Source organism: Solea solea, chromosome 3 (genome assembly GCF_958295425.1).
Source record: "Solea solea chromosome 3, fSolSol10.1, whole genome shotgun sequence".
Taxonomy (NCBI): domain Eukaryota; kingdom Metazoa; phylum Chordata; class Actinopteri; order Pleuronectiformes; family Soleidae; genus Solea; species Solea solea.
Window position 1 is genome coordinate 18856974 of NC_081136.1, and position 20005 is coordinate 18876978.

Below are 20005 nucleotides of genomic sequence, written 5' to 3' on the forward strand. Positions count from 1 at the left end.
TCTGGTCACACTGACACCACTTTGCTAACTGAATTCACAGCTTGGACAGATACAGTGACATCTGAGCTATCCAGCCCCACCACAGTGTCTGAATCCACCATTCAAACTGATTCAGTAACATCTCAGCCAACTGACACCACGTCAGCACCAGTCACTCCCACTGACACAGTTATCACTGAGCCTTCAAAGACAACAGTGCTATCTGAACCAACCACTGAGACTGCTACACCAACATCAGGAACTACAGGGACAACATTGGCATCTCAACCTACAATTACTACTGACTTTGTGTCTTCTGAGTCTATGGCTACTGTAACATCTGACCCTCATGAGACAATGACCACACCTGAAGAAACTACTCATACTGAAACAACATTAGTGCCAACAGAAACTACTGCAACATCTCAAACAGTGCCAGCCACAACACTGGTGACTGAAGAATCCACTCCAACTCAACAAGTAACATCTGGTCACACTGACACCACTTTGCTAACTGAATCCACAGCTTGGACAGATACAGTGACATCTGAGCTATCCAGCCCCACCACAGTGTCTGAATCCACCATTCAAACTGATTCAGTAACATCTCAGCCAACTGACACCACGTCAGCACCAGTCACTCCCACTGACACAGTTATCACTGAGCCTTCAAAGACAACAGTGCTAACTGAACCAACCACTGAGACTGCTACACCAACATCAGGAACTGCAGGGACAACATTGCCATCTCAACCTACAATTACTACTGACTTTGTGTCTTCTGAGTCTATGTCTACTGTAACATCTGACCCCCATGAGACAATGACCACACCTGAAGAAACTACTCATACTGAAACAACATTAGTGCCAACAGAAACTACTGCAACATCTCAGACAACACTTGCCACATCTGAGACTACATTGGTAACTGAAGAATCCACTCCAACTCAACAAGTAACATCTGATCACACTGACACCACTTTGTTAACTGAACCCACAGCTTGGACAGATACAGTGACATCTGAGCTATCCAGCCCCACCACAGTGTCTGAATCCACCATTCAAACTGATTCAGTAACATCTCAGCCAACTGACACCTCGTCAGCAACAGCCACTCCCACTGACACAGTTATCACTGAGCCATCAAAGACAACAGTGCTCTCTGAACCAACCACTGAGACTACTACACCAACATCAGGAACTACAGGGACAACATTGGCATCTCAACCTTCAATTACTAGTGACTTTGTGTCTTCTGAGTCTATGGCTACTGTAACGTCTGACCCTCATGAGACAATGACCACACCTGAAGAAACTACTCACACTGAAACAACATTAGTGCCAACAGAAACTACTGCAACATCTCAGACAACACTTGCCACATCTGAGACTACACTGGTAACTGAAGAATCCACTCCAACTCAACAAGTAACATCTGGTCACACTGACACCACTTTGCTAACTGAATCCACAGCTTGGACAGATACAGTGACATCTGAGCTATCCAGCCCCACCACAGTGTCTGAATCCACCATTCAAACTGATTCAGTAACATCTCAGCCAACTGACACCACGTCAGCACCAGTCACTCCCACTGACACAGTTATCACTGAGCCTTCAAAGACAACAGTGCTATCTGAACCAACCACTGAGACTGCTACACCAACATCAGGAACTGCAGGGACAACATTGGCATCTCAACCTACAATTACTACTGACTTTGTGTCTTCTGAGTCTATGGCTACTGTAACATCTGACCCCCATGAGACAATGACCACACCTGAAGAAACTACTCATACTGAAACAACATTAGTGCCAACAGAAACTACTGCAACATCTCAGACAACACTTGCCACATCTGAGACTACTCTGGTAACTGAAGAATCCACTCCAACTCAACAAGTAACATCTGGTCACACTGACACCACTTTGCTAACTGAACCCACAGCTTGGACAGATACAGTGACATCTGAGCCATCTATCCCCACCACAGTGTCTGAATCCACCATTCAAACTGATTCAGTAACATCTCAGCCAACTGACACCTCGTCAGCAACAGCCACTCCCACTGACACAGTTATCACTGAGCCATCAAAGACAACAGTGCTCTCTGAACCAACCACTGAGACTACTACACCAACATCAGGAACTACAGGGACAACATTGGCATCTCAAACTTCAATTACTAGTGACTTTGTGTCTTCTGAGTCTATGGCTACTGTAACATCTGACCCTCATGAGACAATGACCACACCTGAAGAAACTACTCATACTGAAACAACATTAGTGCCAACAGAAACTACTGCAACATCTCAAACAGTGCCAGCCACAACACTGGTGACTGAAGAATCCACTCCAACTCAACAATTAACATCTGATCACACTGGCACCACTTTGCTAACTGAACCCACAGCTTGGACAGATACAGTGACATCTGAGCCATCTATCCCCACCACAGTGTCTGAATCCACCATTCAAACTGATTCAGTAACATCTCAGCCAACTGACACGTCGTCAGCAACAGTTACTCCCACTGACACAGTTATAACTGAGCCATCAAAGACAACAGTGCTCTCTGAACCAACCACTGAGACTGCTAAACCAACATCAGGAACTACAGGGACAACATTGGCATCTCAACCATCAATTACTAGTGACTTTGTGTCTACACTTACTACTGTGTCATTATCTTCTGAGCCTTCGAAGACCACCATGGTATCTCAAAGCACCAAGCCTAGTGATATAGTAACATCTGTTCCTCACAATACAACCATTACAACTACAGCAACTGCCCAGACTGACAAACCAACATCACTGCCAATAGGAAGTCACACATCTCAATCAACCAGCCCAACCTACACATTAACATCTCCATCTTCTCTGACCACATCACCTGTCAATCTAACCACTACAACCAACGTACCACCCACTCAAACAACTCCTAGTGCCTCATCCCTCCCACCAACAGGTTCAACAACCACAACACAAATTGTTGCATCAACAGTCCTGCCAACTTCAATCATGTCATCAACAAAGCTACAAAGTGACTCATCAACAACATTTCCAATTACAACACTCCTCTCAACAACTCCTCAAACAACCATAAAACCATCAACAACTGCAAAGCCTTTAGATTGCAAAAACGGTGGATACTACAATGGATCTGACTGCATATGTCCTCCTGGGTTCAACGAAACCCTTTGTGAAAATGTTATAGACTTTCAGCCAGGTATTGTTAATTTCAAGCAAAAACTTTCATTGCTAACTGAGTACACTTTTCTGAAAATATTTAATATCTACAGTTTCTAACTATGTCTTTTTTTTATTTCAGAAACACTGAATCGGTCAGTTGTGGTTGACATGGTGATCCATCAGGAATACGATGAAAGATACAATGACAAACAATCACCTGAATATAAAGAGTTTGTTGGAAACTTCACCACTCAGGTAAATTAAATTAATTAAATATGTTGTATTAATTAACACACTGAACAGCTATATTAAGCAAATACACAATACAGAGGGTATGTTGTGTAGTAATCTCTTAGCTTGGTGAACAACAATGTACAAATCTGCTGTAACACTTAGTTTCAAAGTTCAACAATTATAATCTGTAGAGATAATATTCAAAGAGGTAACATTTTTGAACACATTTACTGTACTGTATATTTGCTTTTGGTTATGAGTGATGACGTGCATTATAAGTTTCTTGGTAAAACTTTGAAAAAAGAAGACGCCGACTGTCTGGATTTTATTTTAATGCACACTCAATTCTGGTTTATGAGCGCCAGGCACTTTTTTTGGGACTAAGTTGGACTGTTTCCTAGTGTGTTAGGGCAGTGGTCCCCAACCCCCGGGTCAATTGGTCGCAGAGAAAGAATACATAACTTACATTATTTCCGTTTTATTTATTATCAGATTCTGAACAATGTTTTATTTTGAAAAATTATCGGATTCTCTGACCACATCTGTCTATGACTTACTCTTGACGCATGTCAAGAGGCTTGCCTCGGTCACATGTCACGGTCAAAGAAGAAGATCAACTGCTGGTGATCGCAAAATGACGGCAGCATTAAAATTATGTTTGAGACAATAACTCTGCCGGTGTTCTGGATTAAAGACATAGCAGAATACCCTGAGATCGCCACAGTAGCACTGTAAACCCTGTTGCCATTTCAGACATCCTATCTGTATGAAGCAGGGTGAGCTGTTGACGAACTGCTGCTGTTGTGCGATGTTACGAGGATGCTGCTAATAAATTTGCATACACAGCGGATTCACGTTTATTATTATAATTCGAAAATATCAGTTTTTATGCCGGTCGTATCATTTTATTTTGTTATATTTATCCGCCACACATTAAAGGTCGGTCCGTGAAAATATTGTCTGACATTAAACCGGTCCGTGGCGCAATAAAGGTTGGGGACCACTGTGTTAGGGGACATTGATTCCCATTTCCGTCCTTTCCTGGCATCGGTACCAAAGGAGTTTCACCGCCGTGAGTTTGTTTTCCTGATCTCCAGGAGGGTCCGCAGGAGATGCGTGCACGCCCTCAGTAAGCCGGCAAATATGTCAAAACTAATGAGTGGTGGAGAGCGAGGAGTTTGGATCAGACTACCCATGTTATTGATCCAACTCAGGACTAATTTTCCCACTGGCGGTGGACCCTGCCTCTACAGCCGGAGTCTCTCGAGCAGAGTCAGCTGTTCTAGCCCAGCTGGATGAGGAGGACACAGGGTCGGAGCGGAGGAGTGTGTGCAGCTATTTCATGCAGTGGACTGCTATGGTCTGCGGAACACTCCAAGATCCATATGGCTTTTCTTAATGCCTGGTCATATCTAATAAGATATTCATCCTCCACGACTTTTATACTTCCAACTCTCTGAATCTCATGTTTGTGACTGAAACTTGGATGCGTGAGGGCATTGTCGCACCTCTGCTTGTCCTCCTGAAACCAGTTTCTTCAGCTCTCCAAGACTGAAGAGGAAGGGTCGTGGCTTCACATTTTAATGGCAGATTTTTGTGCAGAGAGATTTTAAAACCTGTTTTTTACCAGCTTTGAGCTGTGATTTATCATCCTCCAGGGCAAGATTTTGATTTCATACTTTGACTTTGTATCTGATCTCATTTTACGTCATGACAGGATATTGATAGTGGGTGATTTTAATATTCACACTTGCATGGTCAAAGACTTTTTGAACATAATTAAGTCCTTCAACAATCTGACCCAGTTTGTGTCTGTGCCAACCCACCAGCATGGACATACATTGGATCTGGTGTTAGGCCATGGCCTGTGCTTTTCAATCAATGAACTCTGTGTACTTCTAGTTTTAGATCATGTTCTGATCTTATTTGATATAATAGTCTCAAATCTCTCTTGTAAAATGCAATCAAGAAGTAATTCAAGGATTTCTAGTTTCATCAGCCCTGCTGCTTTAATTGATTTTGATTTTATGACTGCCTGCTGTGGTAGAGCCAATTTTTATTCAGCATACTCAGTGGATCATCTCGCTGAGAACTTTAATGGTGTGCTCCGTGGGCTGCTGGACTCTTTAGGTCCTGAAAAGATGTGAAAGTGTCCTCAAAAGAACCCCGCACCCTGGCTCAATGAAGACTTGATATCACTGAGACAAAGCTGATGAAAGCTTGAACACCAGTGGCATCACCAATAGTCTGACTCTCTTCCAGATCAGGATGGCAGCTGCTAAAGCAACTTACTTTTCCAGTCTGATCAGTGACAACAAGCACAATCCCCAACAGTTATTTGATACTGTTGCTAGACTCACTAAGGTTGATCAGCTAGTCATTAGCACAGATCTATCCGCTCAGGGCTTTTTGGCTTATGACAATGACAGGATAATTGATATAAGGTCTCAAATACCACGGTCTAGAACTAGCATGTTTGATATTGCTGCAACAATGTCAAACCATAGTAGTCACTGCTTCTCTGTGTTCGAGCTCCCTTCCCTGACTGATCTGACAGAGGCTGTCATAGAGACGAGATAAACTTTTTCTCTTGACCCTCTGCCTCCCTGGGTTGTTAAGGACCTTTGGCCTACCTTAGGCAGCTATGTTTTGTCTATTTTGCACTACTCACTTTCTACTGGAGTTTTTCCATCTTGTTTTAAAACTGCTGTGATCAAGCCTTTGTTGAAGAAACCAGGCCTGAATGTAAATTATTTTGGTAATCACCTACCTGTCTCAAATCTATTATTTTTCTCTAAAGTTTTTGAGAATGTGGTGTCAAAGCAGCTTTTAAATTATTTGCCACCTTTGATTTTTTTGAGCCACTACAGTCTGCTTTCCGGATCAATCATTCCACAGAAACAGCAGTGGCTAAAGTATTGAAGCTATCAAGTTCATCTGTTGCTGGCTGCTGACCGTGACTCTTCATCTTCACAGTGGATCACTACATATTACAGAAAAGACTCCATAATTTCTTTGGCATCTCAGGTATGATGCTTCAATGATTTAGGTCTTACCTATCAGAAAGGTCTCCTCATGTTTTCTTTAATAATATTTCCTGTGCCGTTCAGCATGGGGTCCCTCAGGGGTCTGTCCTGGGTCCATTGTTGTTGTTTTTTATATCTGGCATCACTTAGTCAAGTCATACAGTCTTATGGTATTGATTTTCATTGTTAAGCTGATGACTTGCAGCTGTAAGTGCCTATTGCAGGGAACAGGTTTGATATGATCAAGCTTGATTCCTGTGTAGCTGCCGTTAGGAGCTGACTGTCTGCCAACTTCCTTCAACTCATCAAAGATGATTGTTGTTGGTCTTGCAAAATCTAGTCAGCTGTTTGATCAACTCACACTGTCTCTTCTTGAAGTATGTACTTGCATACTTGCTGATCACCTCCGACAACGTTGCTGTCAAACTATCAACACATCATATCTTAATACACAAACCAAATTTTCGAATTTGAAATGACTCATTCATCAAACTACTTTAAAACTGCGTTTGGGACACAGAAAAATATTTATTTCAGGTTTATATTTGTTTTCTCTGCCGCTGCGTTTCGTCGACATGCATTCTGGGATACATGGCTTTCCCAAGACCGCACATGTCATCACCCGATGCATTCTTGGTAAAACGGGCAGAGCAAGAACACTTCCGGGTATGAGAACCGTACTCGCTGCTCGCATACTTGAGCAGCGAGAATAAAAGGACTAAGGCTGGTGACATTTCACAAGTACGTAAGTACATAAGTACGCAAGTACAGACAAGTACGGACAAGTATGGATATTGAGAAACAGCCAAAGTCAAGAATCTGGGGGTGTTCTTTTGATTGACATATAAAGGATGTGACTTGTAGCGCTTTCTACCACCTCAGGAACATTGCCAGGTTGAGAGCCAGCTTATCATGTAAAGATGCAGAGGTGCTGATGCACTCATATCACCGGGGCTGGACAACTGCACAGTTTAGAAATCGTTCAGAATGCAGTGGCTCGCATGCTGACAAGATCAGATGTTCTGCTCTTCATTTGCTGCCTATTGAAACCAGAACAGACTTCAAGGTGCTGTTACTTACCTATAAAATAGAAATGGGATGGCACATTCTTATTTGTGTGATCTGGTGAAGCTGTATGTGCCGGTTACGTCACTGCGTTCACAGGGGACTGGCCTCCTGTGCATCCCAAAGGTCAAAAGGTTTTATTTTGTACTGTTTTACTGTGTATATTGTTTTAATGTGAATGTGTTTTTATAATTGTAAAGCACTGAAAGCACTGAAAGTTATAATTATTAGTAGTAGTAGTAATAATAACAACAACAATCATAATAACAACAATAATAATAATAATAATAATAATATTATGTTATTACTCTTTCAGATGGAGAACTATTACCAGGAAAAGGAGATACCAAGTTTTAAATATGTTTTTGTAATTAATGTCAGGTAAGGTACACACCATTATTCATAATTTTAGACTTTATTATACATTGTAAATGTAGAACTGTTCATTTTAAAATACATAGAGATGTAATTGTTAGCTCAAACCGTTTAAATTTTATTACTTGCTTGTTCTTTTTTTTAGTAGCCCTGGCAGCCCTCTAGTCAGATTTTTGGAGAAGGTGAAGAAATAAATTCCTTTTTCTTTCGATATTTAATCAGAAAGTGGATACTAATGCAAATGTTTTTATATCTGTTCACAGATTAGATCATCAGCATTGGCAACCTACACTACTACACCAAGAGAACGAGGGTAATAACAGCACAGTTTCCTTTAACAAATGTATAATTCTAACATTCAAAATCAAGTCAATTGTAAATGTTGCCTTGTTTAATAGTTGTGGTTTACTTTGTCAAGCCATCAAGCCATGCAGAATAAGTGAATGTTTTAAATGAATCCATAATGACCGTTTGAAAGACTGACGAGCGGACCAATTAAAAATACTAGCAGCTGATAACAATGTGATTGTGTAATGTTGGACAGGACAGTGTTTAGGTTAACTGGTATGTTTAGGTTAATAATTGTCACTAAAATGTCAGTAAATGAAATTTAAGGACAAAAACATTATCGACTGATTGTTTCTTAGGGAATTCAGAAATCACATGGCTTGCTGTGAATGTGTTCAGGAACACATAGATCAGGCATGTCCAAAGTCCAGCCCTCGGTGAGATTTTGTAAGGCCCACAGCTTCAATTTTATAATGTATTATGTACGGTCAGGGAGGGAGTTGGACACAAAAAAATGAGGCTCAGTTAAGTGTCATACCCATTAGCTCAGCTGGTAAGGAGCTGTGCTTTGGGATCAGAGTCCAGAGTTTGAATCCCACCTTGTCACAGGTGTGTTTCAAACTGGTGGGTCAGGTTTTTTGTTTTTTTCACCCTGCGTGGCCTAGATGTGGCTACATTGACATTTAAAAATGATAATTATGACAATGAAAATTACATTTTAATTACACTGTGCATTTGTATATAAAAGTTACTGTTTAAAAAAAGGTCTGAAGTGAACATTGGCCCACGGACATCTTCACATTATCTGGCCCTCGTTAAAAAAAAGTTTGGACACCCCTGGCTTGGACTAACAGATAATTAAATTTGTTTTCCATGTTGTAGCTGTTTACTGTATGTCTGTGGTTGTATGTCTCCAGTTGTAGTGTGCAGTATTTTTTCCAAGACTCAAATAACATGCACACTTTGACTTGAAAATAATTTAAATGTTTAGAGGCCTACAAGATCTTAACCGTTTCTAACCAAGGCAGGAGTTTAGGATATGTATCCTGATTGCACTAGGTAGACAAACAAATAGGTAGAAAGAGAGTGGCAAAAATAATTATAGTTTTATATATTATAGTAAGTGTGGAGAAACCATTTTAAATAGTTAGTCACCCCAGTGATGAAACCTATAACCTTGCACTCCACCAAGTTTGACCAAACCAGTTAATCATCCATTAATTTTCTATACTAATCATTCTTTTGAGAGAGAATCAGGACTCTAGGCAATGGTCCCAGCTGCGGAAGTCAGGACTCTGGACAGGTCACTTATTCCTCAAAGGGCCAACATAAAGAGAGAAAACATTAAATAATTAAATAAATAAACAACTGAATCTAATCATAATGTAATCTCATAATGAATTCAATAATAAATAAATGCATCAAATCAATGTCATCAATTCTGCATACTTTGAACTGAAAAATAATAGATGCTAATTTGCATGAATTTTATCCTGTCTCAGTATTAGAGTCATACATGATGTAATTTTGAGCATTCCAAACAATGCCGTCTCTGACCAAGTGTACTTGAGTGACTACACCGCAGTGAAGGATGCTGCTGACAACCTTGTTGGCTGCAAAAGAGGTAAGACAGAAAGTTATAGATAGATACTTTATTTCCTTGGAGAAAGGCATTTCCACACAGTCACAGTAACAAATATCACATCATTAGTCCTAATTTACATTTTCATTGCACCCAAAGCAGTATCAACTTGCCAGTGTTGTGTAACATGTTTCACACCAGCTGAACCTCATATTTGTTGTGTAACAGGCAACATAATGGCCTGTGGTATAAAATACATTAGATCTGTTCTTGGTTGATAAAGGGGGGCAATATCATGGGCCAGATGGGACCTTTTCGAATTAGGAAATTAAGGGAAATCCTTTCATCACCAACAATAGACCTTGCCCTATTTGTGACTCTGTATTTTGTGACTCTTAAGCCCCTTTTCCACTAGTGTGGCACACCTGGCCTCGACACGCTGCGGTGCAGTTATTTTGCATTTCCACTAACGATAGTACCTAGTACTTTTTTAGTACCTACTCTGACGAGGTTCCAGGGGGGCTGCAAGACGTCCGACACAAGAATCAAGCTAAACAGCGTTGTAGATCGGTTAAAAAGACTTAACAATCCTAAAAACGTGGGTTAATCTCCAACAATTACCAAGGAAATGTATAAAGGTCTCTGGTGTAGGAATCTTGTGTATTTAGCGACAGCACTGCTGATCGTGACTGGCAAGCCACATCACAAACCCTGCGGCTGTATTTCAGTCCAGTGACTTTGTCACAGTGTCTGTGCTCTGGTCATGAAGGAAGTACTGAACAAATCTTAATTAACTGATTCTAATGATTCAGTGCAAAAACTGCTAGTGTGACACACACAAGTTTGTGTGTCATTATAATGGTAATACATTCCAGAGAGAGCAAAAGAGGATTACTGCCTACAACATTTTTATTTTTATATGATTAGAACTTTACACATGAGTTTATTGTAAAGTGGGTGTGTGAGAGTCAGCATATTGAGTTTAACCTCAAATGTTTTTAGACTGTTTTGTGTCTGATGTATGTATCTTGCCAACAAACATTCTATTTGATTCATCATTGTTTCTGGTAATCTGTAGCTACATTTTTAATTTTTCATTACGTTACTACATAATGTTCCCAAGCTGATAGAATTAATCATTATACAGGCTAATTATTGTTAATAAACAGTTCTGTCAATTATGCTTTAATAACACACATAAGACTGTATTAGATGCTAGAACACTAGGGTCTATTAGTGGCTCATAAATGGTTAATTACAGCCTATACAAGGACCTTAAAAGTGTTTCCATAGTACTATGTAACAAGACTTGAGATGATGTATATCATGATTCAGCGCTGTATTTGATACAGTATGCACTGTTAACATACAGTGATTCAAGTATAAATCTTAACAAATCTGTCTTAATATTTGTACTTGTAATCATAATATATTATGTTGCTAATAATACAACTTTACCCCCCCCCTCCCCCATTATTTTCAGATTGTCCTTACAACGTCACAGAATCACCCATAGTGAATACAACGAAGGTTGATGGGGAAGGTAAGTGAATTTTTATGTGTTTTATGGGTAGAGGTTGTTAGAGTGTAGCCTTTCTACAGTGCATTTATGAACAGTTATTTTCATTAACAAATAATTCATAAATTAAATATTAAAAACACGAGTAGAACGGTTTGGTTTGGTATGGTATAGATATTTTTTTGCGTTTCCAAGGTGTGCATCCCCCTAAACTTTAAATACACAGTACATTTAGAGGTATTAATTTGCTGTGCCGGCAGCGTGTGAATGGGTATGCAAGATTTGTTTTAGTAAAGTCACTGTATGGATACATGAGTGAATGGGTGAATGGCAAAACAGCCAAAGGTGCTTTGAGTGGTCATAGAAGTGCTATGTACAGACCATTTACTTAGAAAAAGTCATATCATTTATATTAACAATGAAATTGTCTCTCCCAACAGCTTTATGTTTGGAGTCTGTGGCCAATCCAGATGTTGCTCAGTTCTATGAACCTCAAACTGAACAAAATGGACTACTCACATGTGTGACTGTATGTGACAGAAGTCATTCAACTCCAAAAACATGCAACAATAGGGGAGACTGCAGAGTCTACAAGGACACTGGACCTGTTTGCATGTAAGCTGACTGTGACTTTGACAATTAAAAAAACGTTTTTGTGATCAACAGGAACATGAGCCACCTGAATATAAAACTTAGCTGTAGTTGTGGTTCCCTTGGTAAAATATGTACCATTTTATATAGCTAAGAAGGTGTCTTTTTTTAAGAGTAGTTGTATAAAGCACTGACACATGGTCAGCTCTGATTTCACCATGCAGGGTCCCAACACCAGGCACCAGCATTCTCACTGAAATCATATCAGTGGGGACAGAGGAAAACTGATTGATTTTTTGATTTTTTTCTTAACTCAAATGTTTTGCTGCTTCATCTAACTATTAGACAGTCGTTTCCAACTAAAAAACTCACTCCCCTGAACCATGAAATCCATATAGTGAAATGCAATGTTTTTACCTTATGGGGACAACTCCTGTATCCTAGGACATTCGTTTTCACTCAGAAATGGTCTAGTAGTGAGAAGAAGCAGTTGACTTTTCCAATCAGAATGCTGGGATATATTTTAGTAGTTATTTGCTATCAGAGAATATTTACATCATGCATTATATGAACAATACTCAAGGTGAAAAATCATAAAATTGGAAGAGAATATTTGATTTGTCTTCAGCATCTCCATAACTTTAGGCTACTTGTTACAAAGAGTTTTACAAACAGTTTTACTAATGTCTCTTTCTTTGTATTCATATTTTTGCTTTTTAAGGATTTCATAATGTTGTCTTGTCAGACTCATCTAGCCGTTCGCTCAATATTGTTCTTTCATTTTTGTTTCAGGTGCCACTCTATGAATTCCACTTGGTATTTGGCCAATGACTGTGGACTCCCTATAGAGAAGACTGCTTTCTACATTGGGTTGGGTGTGACACTTGCTTGTCTGTTAGTGACCGTGGGAGCCTTGACTACGTATGTGTTGATTAACAAACACAAGCTAAAGAAGTAAGTTATACGCTGACATTATTGGCTGAAAGTCAAAGATATGACAGGTGATTTGGTTCTCTCAACGTTAAATGCTTTGTTGTTGATGCTTCCAGTTATACATACAAATAAATTATATATTAAAAATGTAACTTATTTATTTGAAAGAAGGTGTCAAAATAATTAATTAATTATTAATAATTGATTGAAGTCACTGAAATTTGTCACATGTACAAATTGAAAATAGTCAACAATATCAGTTCTTTACCACGATGATGCATTGTAATGCAGTAATGATGCATTACTGTTCCATGTAATGCATCATTATGGTAATTATCTATTTACTCACTCGTCATTATCTTCATACAATGCTTATCGTATTTATATAATTATTATATTATTTGAAGTTACATACAAGATTATATTCACTTAATAATGTTTGAGTGTGTGTATATGTGCATTATGATAACATTTTACATTATTACAAATGAAATATTAAATCTGTTTGTGTGCAGAGTATTAAAAAAGTGGTAAAGTGATTTAACTTTACATTTCATTTGCAGGAGAAGAGAAATTAAGGAGAAGTTGGTGTTCCAATGGCTAAATGAGGAATTTGAGTGGTCCAGATTCAACAGCCTAAGTGACACATACAATGCTGGTAATGTATTATTATTATATAACCCTTATTATCATTATTATTATTATTGTTATTATTATTATTATTATTATTGTTACTTACACATAGCTAAGGACAAGCTAAATTCAAACCTGTATCAAATCAGGAGGAGAGTCATTTAAAGGAATACTTCACCGATTTGCATTGACTTTGTATTACTAGAAAAATTGTGCTTCCCAACCTCAGTTTCAACTGAGTTAAAAAATAGCTTCATTCTTGTCTTTGTTACGTGCCCACCAGCGACGCGTGGTCCTGTTAGCGTAACTGTTAGCAAATATGGTGGACACTGTTTTCATTATGGGAATAAGGTCCCATCCCCCTACGTGTGGGTCTAAAAAGTGAGGAAATAGCATTGACTACAAGCAACAACGTTTGAGGCCTTTTTTCTGTGCAAAGAATATCTGACCGGCAACAATTTGATCTTTCTTTAAAAACACTCTTACAGAGTCATACATACACAGAGTCCCTTAAATGGTGAAGACGTATAGTAATCTATTTTTAGGTGCAACATAGAATGATAATAATATTTATATTTTTACTACCCTGTTTGTCAGCTGACCTGAAACCATAAAACTCCCCCTATGTAAAATTCACTTTACGTTATCGCTTTAAAGGCATTGAGTAAAATGTATTTCAGTGAAATGCTTGTGATCTGAATTCTAACAATCCCTCACTGGTGTGTGTGGTCTGTACTGTTGTTTGCAGATTATGAAAACCCAACATTTACATTTGAGGAATCATCCCGCTACAGTGAGAATCCAGACGATTACAGGCAGCCTGTACCTGTCGACCAGCTGTCTCAGTCCTCAGAGGATGCTGACAACATAACACCCACCACACTGGTCCACATGAGCCCCTCAAACCAATTACTACATGGAAATAATACTCCAGTTTCTACTGGCAGTCTGGTTGTACCTCCCAGAGACTTCTCATCCAACATGCCGGTCAGTGCAAACAGGAATACAGAATATCATTGTTTAAGGGCGATTAAAATGTGATAGTTAAGGTTTTTTGAAGGGGGATGTATAGGGTACTGGCACATCAAGAGACCCATAAGATATGTCCCAATCCACGGGCTGGATCCTCGGAAGGATGCATATCCATAATCCATGTATCATTCGTTCATTTGGTTTTCACATTTGTTTGATATGTTTTCTCAATATTCATTGACAAAATCAAAATGAAAAAACAAATAGTTTTTCCAATTTCCGATTTTGTGATGAAATGAAAAATGGAAAAAACCAATAATGAGCGTTTCTCGTTTAATCCATGGATGAACTATAAGAACTGGATAGAGCACCGCCCCCTCTGCCTTGAAGACAATTTTGTCATGGTGGCCATTCATGGTACTGCAACAAAAAATACTCATGCGGCCCAAAAAGCACATTCCCATTGACCACAATAGTAAAAGAGACGCCAGTAAAACTGTCCACAGGACACCTCGAGACATGCCCATAGGCTTCTATAGATCCGTATATTCTATATTTTTAATTTACGGAGTAAAAAGCCCGTAAAAAATCTTATTTGTGACGTCACAGCTGTATACGAGCACAGCAAAGCACAGTCATGTGCCATCTGGGGAACGGCGCTACTGTCAGAGAACCGTAAGATGTGAAAAGTTTTTAGAATTAGAATTAGAGAAGATAAACATGTTGAGTGAAAGAATGTGTAGTTATAAAACTACTTTAAACACATTATTGTTGTTCCTAATAATTTGATCATGTGTCTGCAGGTTTTCTGGCCTGACTTTATTTTAATATTTTATGATAATTATATTAACCAATAATTGTAATTATAATGATAAGTTAAACCACCTATACAAAAACAGTTACAAATTTGAACTTTGAAATTTAAACCAAAATACAAAACATAGCAATGAGACCAAAAAATCCAGGCAAAAAGCGTCCAAGAAAACAACAGGATTCCTGTAACAACATATAGCCATGGTCAATTAAATAAACCATTAAATTGAGCATTTCAATCCTAAAAATGTGTGTTAATCTCCAACAACGACCAGGGAAATCTCTGTATTTAACAGGAGTCTTAAAGTGGAGTAGTGTATTTTGGGACAGCGCCGCTGATCGCATGCGGCATCACACACCGCTGCAGCTGTAGTGTGTGGAGTAGGAGACTGTACTCCGGAGACGTGTGGGCAGAAATCAAGCCGAACAGTTGCCGAACTGTAGATAAGTTAACACTATTTAACAATCCTAAAAACGTGGGCTAATCTCCAGCAACTACAGAAGTCTGGTGTAAAGTCACTAGTCACTTGTGTGTGTGTGTGTGTGTGTGTGTGTCGCGTATAAAACGAAGTCCGCCCATGTTAAGTAGGTACTTTTTTTGTAGTTGAAATACAAGAATGACCCCAATAATTAAGGATTAAACAAAGCAGGCTCAGGTCTCACATTAACATCGCCTGCAAGCTTCTGTAAAAAATGCAGATGATATGCCTACTATTAGACCTAATAATAACAATAATAAAGCATAAATTCATATCAAAGGTCTGGTGCCAATTCCCAATGATACCAATAGCCTAGTAATGATAATAGTCCTACTGATGATGATGATGATGATGATAACAACAATAATAATAATAATAATAATAATAAAGCATGTAACCTAATATAACTATATAGCAAAAGCCTAGTAATGATAATAGGCCTTCTACTATTCATAATAATAATAATAATAATAATGCCTATCTATCTATCTATCTATCTATCTATCTATCTATATCTATCTATCTATAGAGGTGTGGTGTAGTGGGGTGGCGCCGGGAAGGCTGCAATGAACCCGCTTTGGAGGGGCCCAGCTTGCAAAAGGAGGAGAACCCCTGGGCTAGTCAGTCCTAATACCTGCTTGAGTGTTTGAGTTCTCAAGAGTGTGTTTGTCAATTTTTCTTCTCGTTAGTCAGCCTTCTCTGACTGGAAACTGACTTTTGTAAACTGTTCACTCACTGTAGTCTGTTGAGTAAATCAGCATTTTCAGCTCACACAGACACTGTAGGATTTCATTCACCAATGTCTAAAAATAGCACACTTGGATATATTGATGGAGGCAGCAGTGGATCAACCTCTCCTCTGTGTCTAGATGTAAAAATCATAGGTTTTCAGATGGACAAGGCCAATGAAGTGATGGAATTAAGCATATATTCCTAAAATATCACAGTGAAAAAAACATTTTAATTGGTGAGCCCCTTGAAATAGAGTTGTGTATATTGATCATGCGGCACTCATGTAAACCAATTCTTTTTTTTACTATATATCGCCAACAAATCTTAGATTAAACAAAAAAAGAAAAAAACAGGGAAACATTCACCCACCAATTATCTTATCTTCACTGGAAGAAGAAGAGAAAAGAGGCTGGACTTTCTTTAGTGGAGGTCCTGCACAAAGAGTTTCAGGTGGTGCATGAATCTCTTGAGTTCAGTCAACAACTTGCTTGCGTCTCTAAAAGGATCGGTGCCAGTGCCGGCCCGAGCAGAAGCAGCTGAAACTGAGGGCAGACACCGCCAGGAAAATCCCCTTCCACCTGGTGCATCGCTTGGGAGGGAAGAGGAAGGATAGCCAGCATCCGTGCCCGATTGTACCCAAATTCAAACATTTTAAAAACTAAATAGTGTTTGCCAGAGAGATCCTGGAGCAAAGTAAGAAGCTGTTCCCGCTGAGGAGTTTTATCAACAGCGTAGACAAACTGTTTGCCGCTTTTCTTTCTACACTAACTGCGTAGAAACTGTGTGGCCGCCAAATCAATCACAGAGTTGGAATATGACAGTTCGACTTTGAGGGCAGAGCGAAAGAAAAAGAGAAAATTCAAGATGCTCACCTTACGTCAGGTGATGCAATCAGTTTGTCCAGGAGCCTCTCAATTGTGTCCTCATGCACATTTTGGTAACTACAGATGTGTCAGAGTGGGGCTGGGGGGGCATTTGTAGGAATAGTAGGAACAGCTCCTGGTTAGACGAGGAGAGGACGTGGCAAATCAAAAAAAATAGCAAAATAGCAAAAAATACATCCACAATTTGTGTGGGCATCCTCAGATCCAAACTGCACCACATGCCATCAGGCCCTTGACACTCTTGGACATACATTTTGGATATGCTCAAAACTACACACATTTTGGTCAGAGATTTTCAACACATTCTCCTATATTTGTAAAAAGGTTATCTCGATTGCCACCCCACACTTCCCACACACTCCTTCTTTCTCTTGTTGATTTTATGGTTTGTTTTGCATCTATCTGTACATGGGTTGGGTATTGAAAACACAAGAAATGTATGTATACTTTATATATTATGCACACAGGATACCATGCAATTGTGCTTTTTGGTTTTCTGTCAGTTTTGATTATTTACATTTTCTGTCTCTCCACACTTCCCTTTTCACTATATTCTATTAAAAACTCAATAAAAAAGAATTTGAAAAAAATAGTTTGAATCAGGTGGTGCTGCAAAGTCAGCAGAGGGTGTGCACAGCTGAGACAGCACTGACTACAAATGTGTTTGTACCTTGTATAATCATGTCAACAAAAATTCAATTAATCCTTTCAAAGTTTTTGCCATTTCAATTACTTTTTTTTCTGTCTCTTCTTTTTGTCACAGATGAGGACCAGCAGCGTTCAGATTAGACCATCCTCAGACATATGAACTACCATGGTTTTGCAGATTTGCATATGCAGATATTTGTCTTTGTTAGCAACATTGTGACAAAACATGATACAAATGATAAAGTAAATAAATACAAATATATATACTGTTTTGCATGGTGACATTTGTTTTGGCACTAATGGATGGTTTGGATGCACTTTATGTAAATAAAAAATGTCAGTTATCAAAATGAGCGTATTTTATTTCAGTGACATTCAACCCATTCGACCCCTTTCAGTTTATTTGCAATTATGAACAGTGCAATCAATAAATACATAATATGCTCAAGGATCAACCAAAATGATATATTTAATGTTTCCCTATTAAAGAAAAGATTATGATGACAAAATAAGTCTGTAATTGGTGTGCTTATAGTGCAGAGCAACCATAAGTCCTGGAAATCGATGTCTTTGTCTTTAAATGACGTTATAATATTATAATAATTTATATATTTTAAATACATTGAATCACCCCAACTGCCAGAACATGCCACTCTCTGTGCACCTCACAATTAAGCACTAGTGGGCGACATCATGTTAGCTGAAGACCGTTGAGCCCAGCTCATGCCATGGACATGCATTTACTCCTTTATATTTTTGTGTGACAATTCCATGAGGCTTCTATTTTATTGATATATGATACAGCAGCTGTATAATTGTTCTTTGTAAGATTGGTATATCGTATGATGTAGTGTTAGAGCCATGAAGAAAAAGTGGCAATATTAAAAAAAAATAAAGTTTTATATAATAATTATGTCTGAGCAAAGTCTCACATGATCAGCTGCAACCTGCGACAAGACGGGGAATGTGGGGCATCTTCTGATGACATCTCAAGATGTATTTCCTATTAGTAGGAAATACTAAATCTTTTGGCACACCAGCACCACTTTAGCATCATTATCAAGGCTTTGAAAAGATTGTGTAAGAAACTGAGTCTCATCAAAGAAAGAATCACACAGAGAGCCAACACTTTATGGCTTATTGATTCTTATGATAAACTGAAGTTGTATGGCATTGCAATAAATTGCGGCATAGATGAATTAGCCGTCCAACTGAGTAGATGAAGGTATTGTGAAAGAAATTCTTGAGTCATCAGTGTTGAGTAAATCATATCTTTACAGCATGCATGGACTTTTGCATGGAGGAGAGACACTGTCACCAAGGACGGTCTAAAATGGTCTCTCCTCCATGCAAAAATCCATACATACAGTAAAGATATGATTGACTCAAGAATTTCTTTCACATTTTGGCGACGAGGATGAGATGGACGCTCCAATGCTCAGGGCCTGAGTCCTGACTGGTCATAAACATTAGGTATGGTGTTTGTTCTATTTGTAACTTTGATGTTTCTGTATAAATGGTGAAGCTTTTTGGAGGAAGGGGAGAGACCATTTTAAACCATCCTTGGTGACAGTGTCTCTCCTCTATGCAAAAATCCATGCATGCAGTAAAGATATAATTTACTCAACACTGATGACTGAAGAATTTATTTTACAGTTTACGCCACTAAAAGAAGTTTTAATATATTTATTTTTTCTCATAATATTACAACATTATTCTTGTAGTATTACGACATTGCAACTGTGACGGCCAGCCATGTGTGGTCACAATGTGTAATTTATTTTTGTGTGTTATAATTTGAATATATTGTTACAGGATTTCCCAGTAACAGAGCCTTATTTATGTTTTGTTGTGAAAATTAATGTTTGGCGTGCTATCCCAATTTTCGCCACAAGGGGGCGCATCCTCCCAGTGACATGGCACAGTGTGGCGACAGTGAGCTCCTATCTTTTGGGCTGAAGCGAGAGAAAGAGACACTGTTGCCAGTCTCATTGTTGTTCTGTTTCTACAGTTTAGTAAAGAATAAAACCACACGTAGGTGGTTAAAATAATATTGGCAT

General features: G+C 38.8%; 1 protein-coding gene across 2 annotated transcripts; it reads left to right on the forward strand.

The window, feature by feature from the left end:
* The first annotated feature begins 2778 nt into the window (after positions 1-2778).
* LOC131457240 (mucin-3B-like) lies at positions 2779-18295 on the forward strand. Of its 2 annotated transcripts, none has more exons than XM_058626161.1 (12): positions 2779-3208; positions 3311-3426; positions 7813-7877; positions 8017-8053; positions 8135-8184; positions 9662-9783; positions 11225-11284; positions 11701-11875; positions 12644-12805; positions 13348-13442; positions 14166-14404; positions 18061-18295. In XM_058626161.1, exons 1-12 carry the CDS (start codon positions 3001-3003, stop codon positions 18103-18105), a joined length of 1374 nt encoding a protein of 457 aa, XP_058482144.1. In that variant the 5' UTR covers positions 2779-3000; the 3' UTR covers positions 18106-18295. The 2 variants fall into 2 exon arrangements, with proteins under 2 accessions (XP_058482144.1, XP_058482145.1); XM_058626162.1 differs by having other exon boundaries at positions 8020-8053.
* The last annotated feature ends 1710 nt before the right edge of the window (positions 18296-20005 follow it).

Excerpts from the sequence above, each read along its gene's own strand:
- LOC131457240 (XM_058626161.1), top strand. The coding sequence starts at position 3,001 with ATGTCATCAACAAAGCTACAAAGTGACTCATCAACAACATTTCCAATT. Across the intron at positions 3,427-7,812 it reads TTGGAAACTTCACCACTCAG|ATGGAGAACTATTACCAGGA; the intron begins GTAAATTAAATT and ends TTACTCTTTCAG. Across the intron at positions 11,285-11,700 it reads AACGAAGGTTGATGGGGAAG|CTTTATGTTTGGAGTCTGTG; the intron begins GTAAGTGAATTT and ends CTCTCCCAACAG.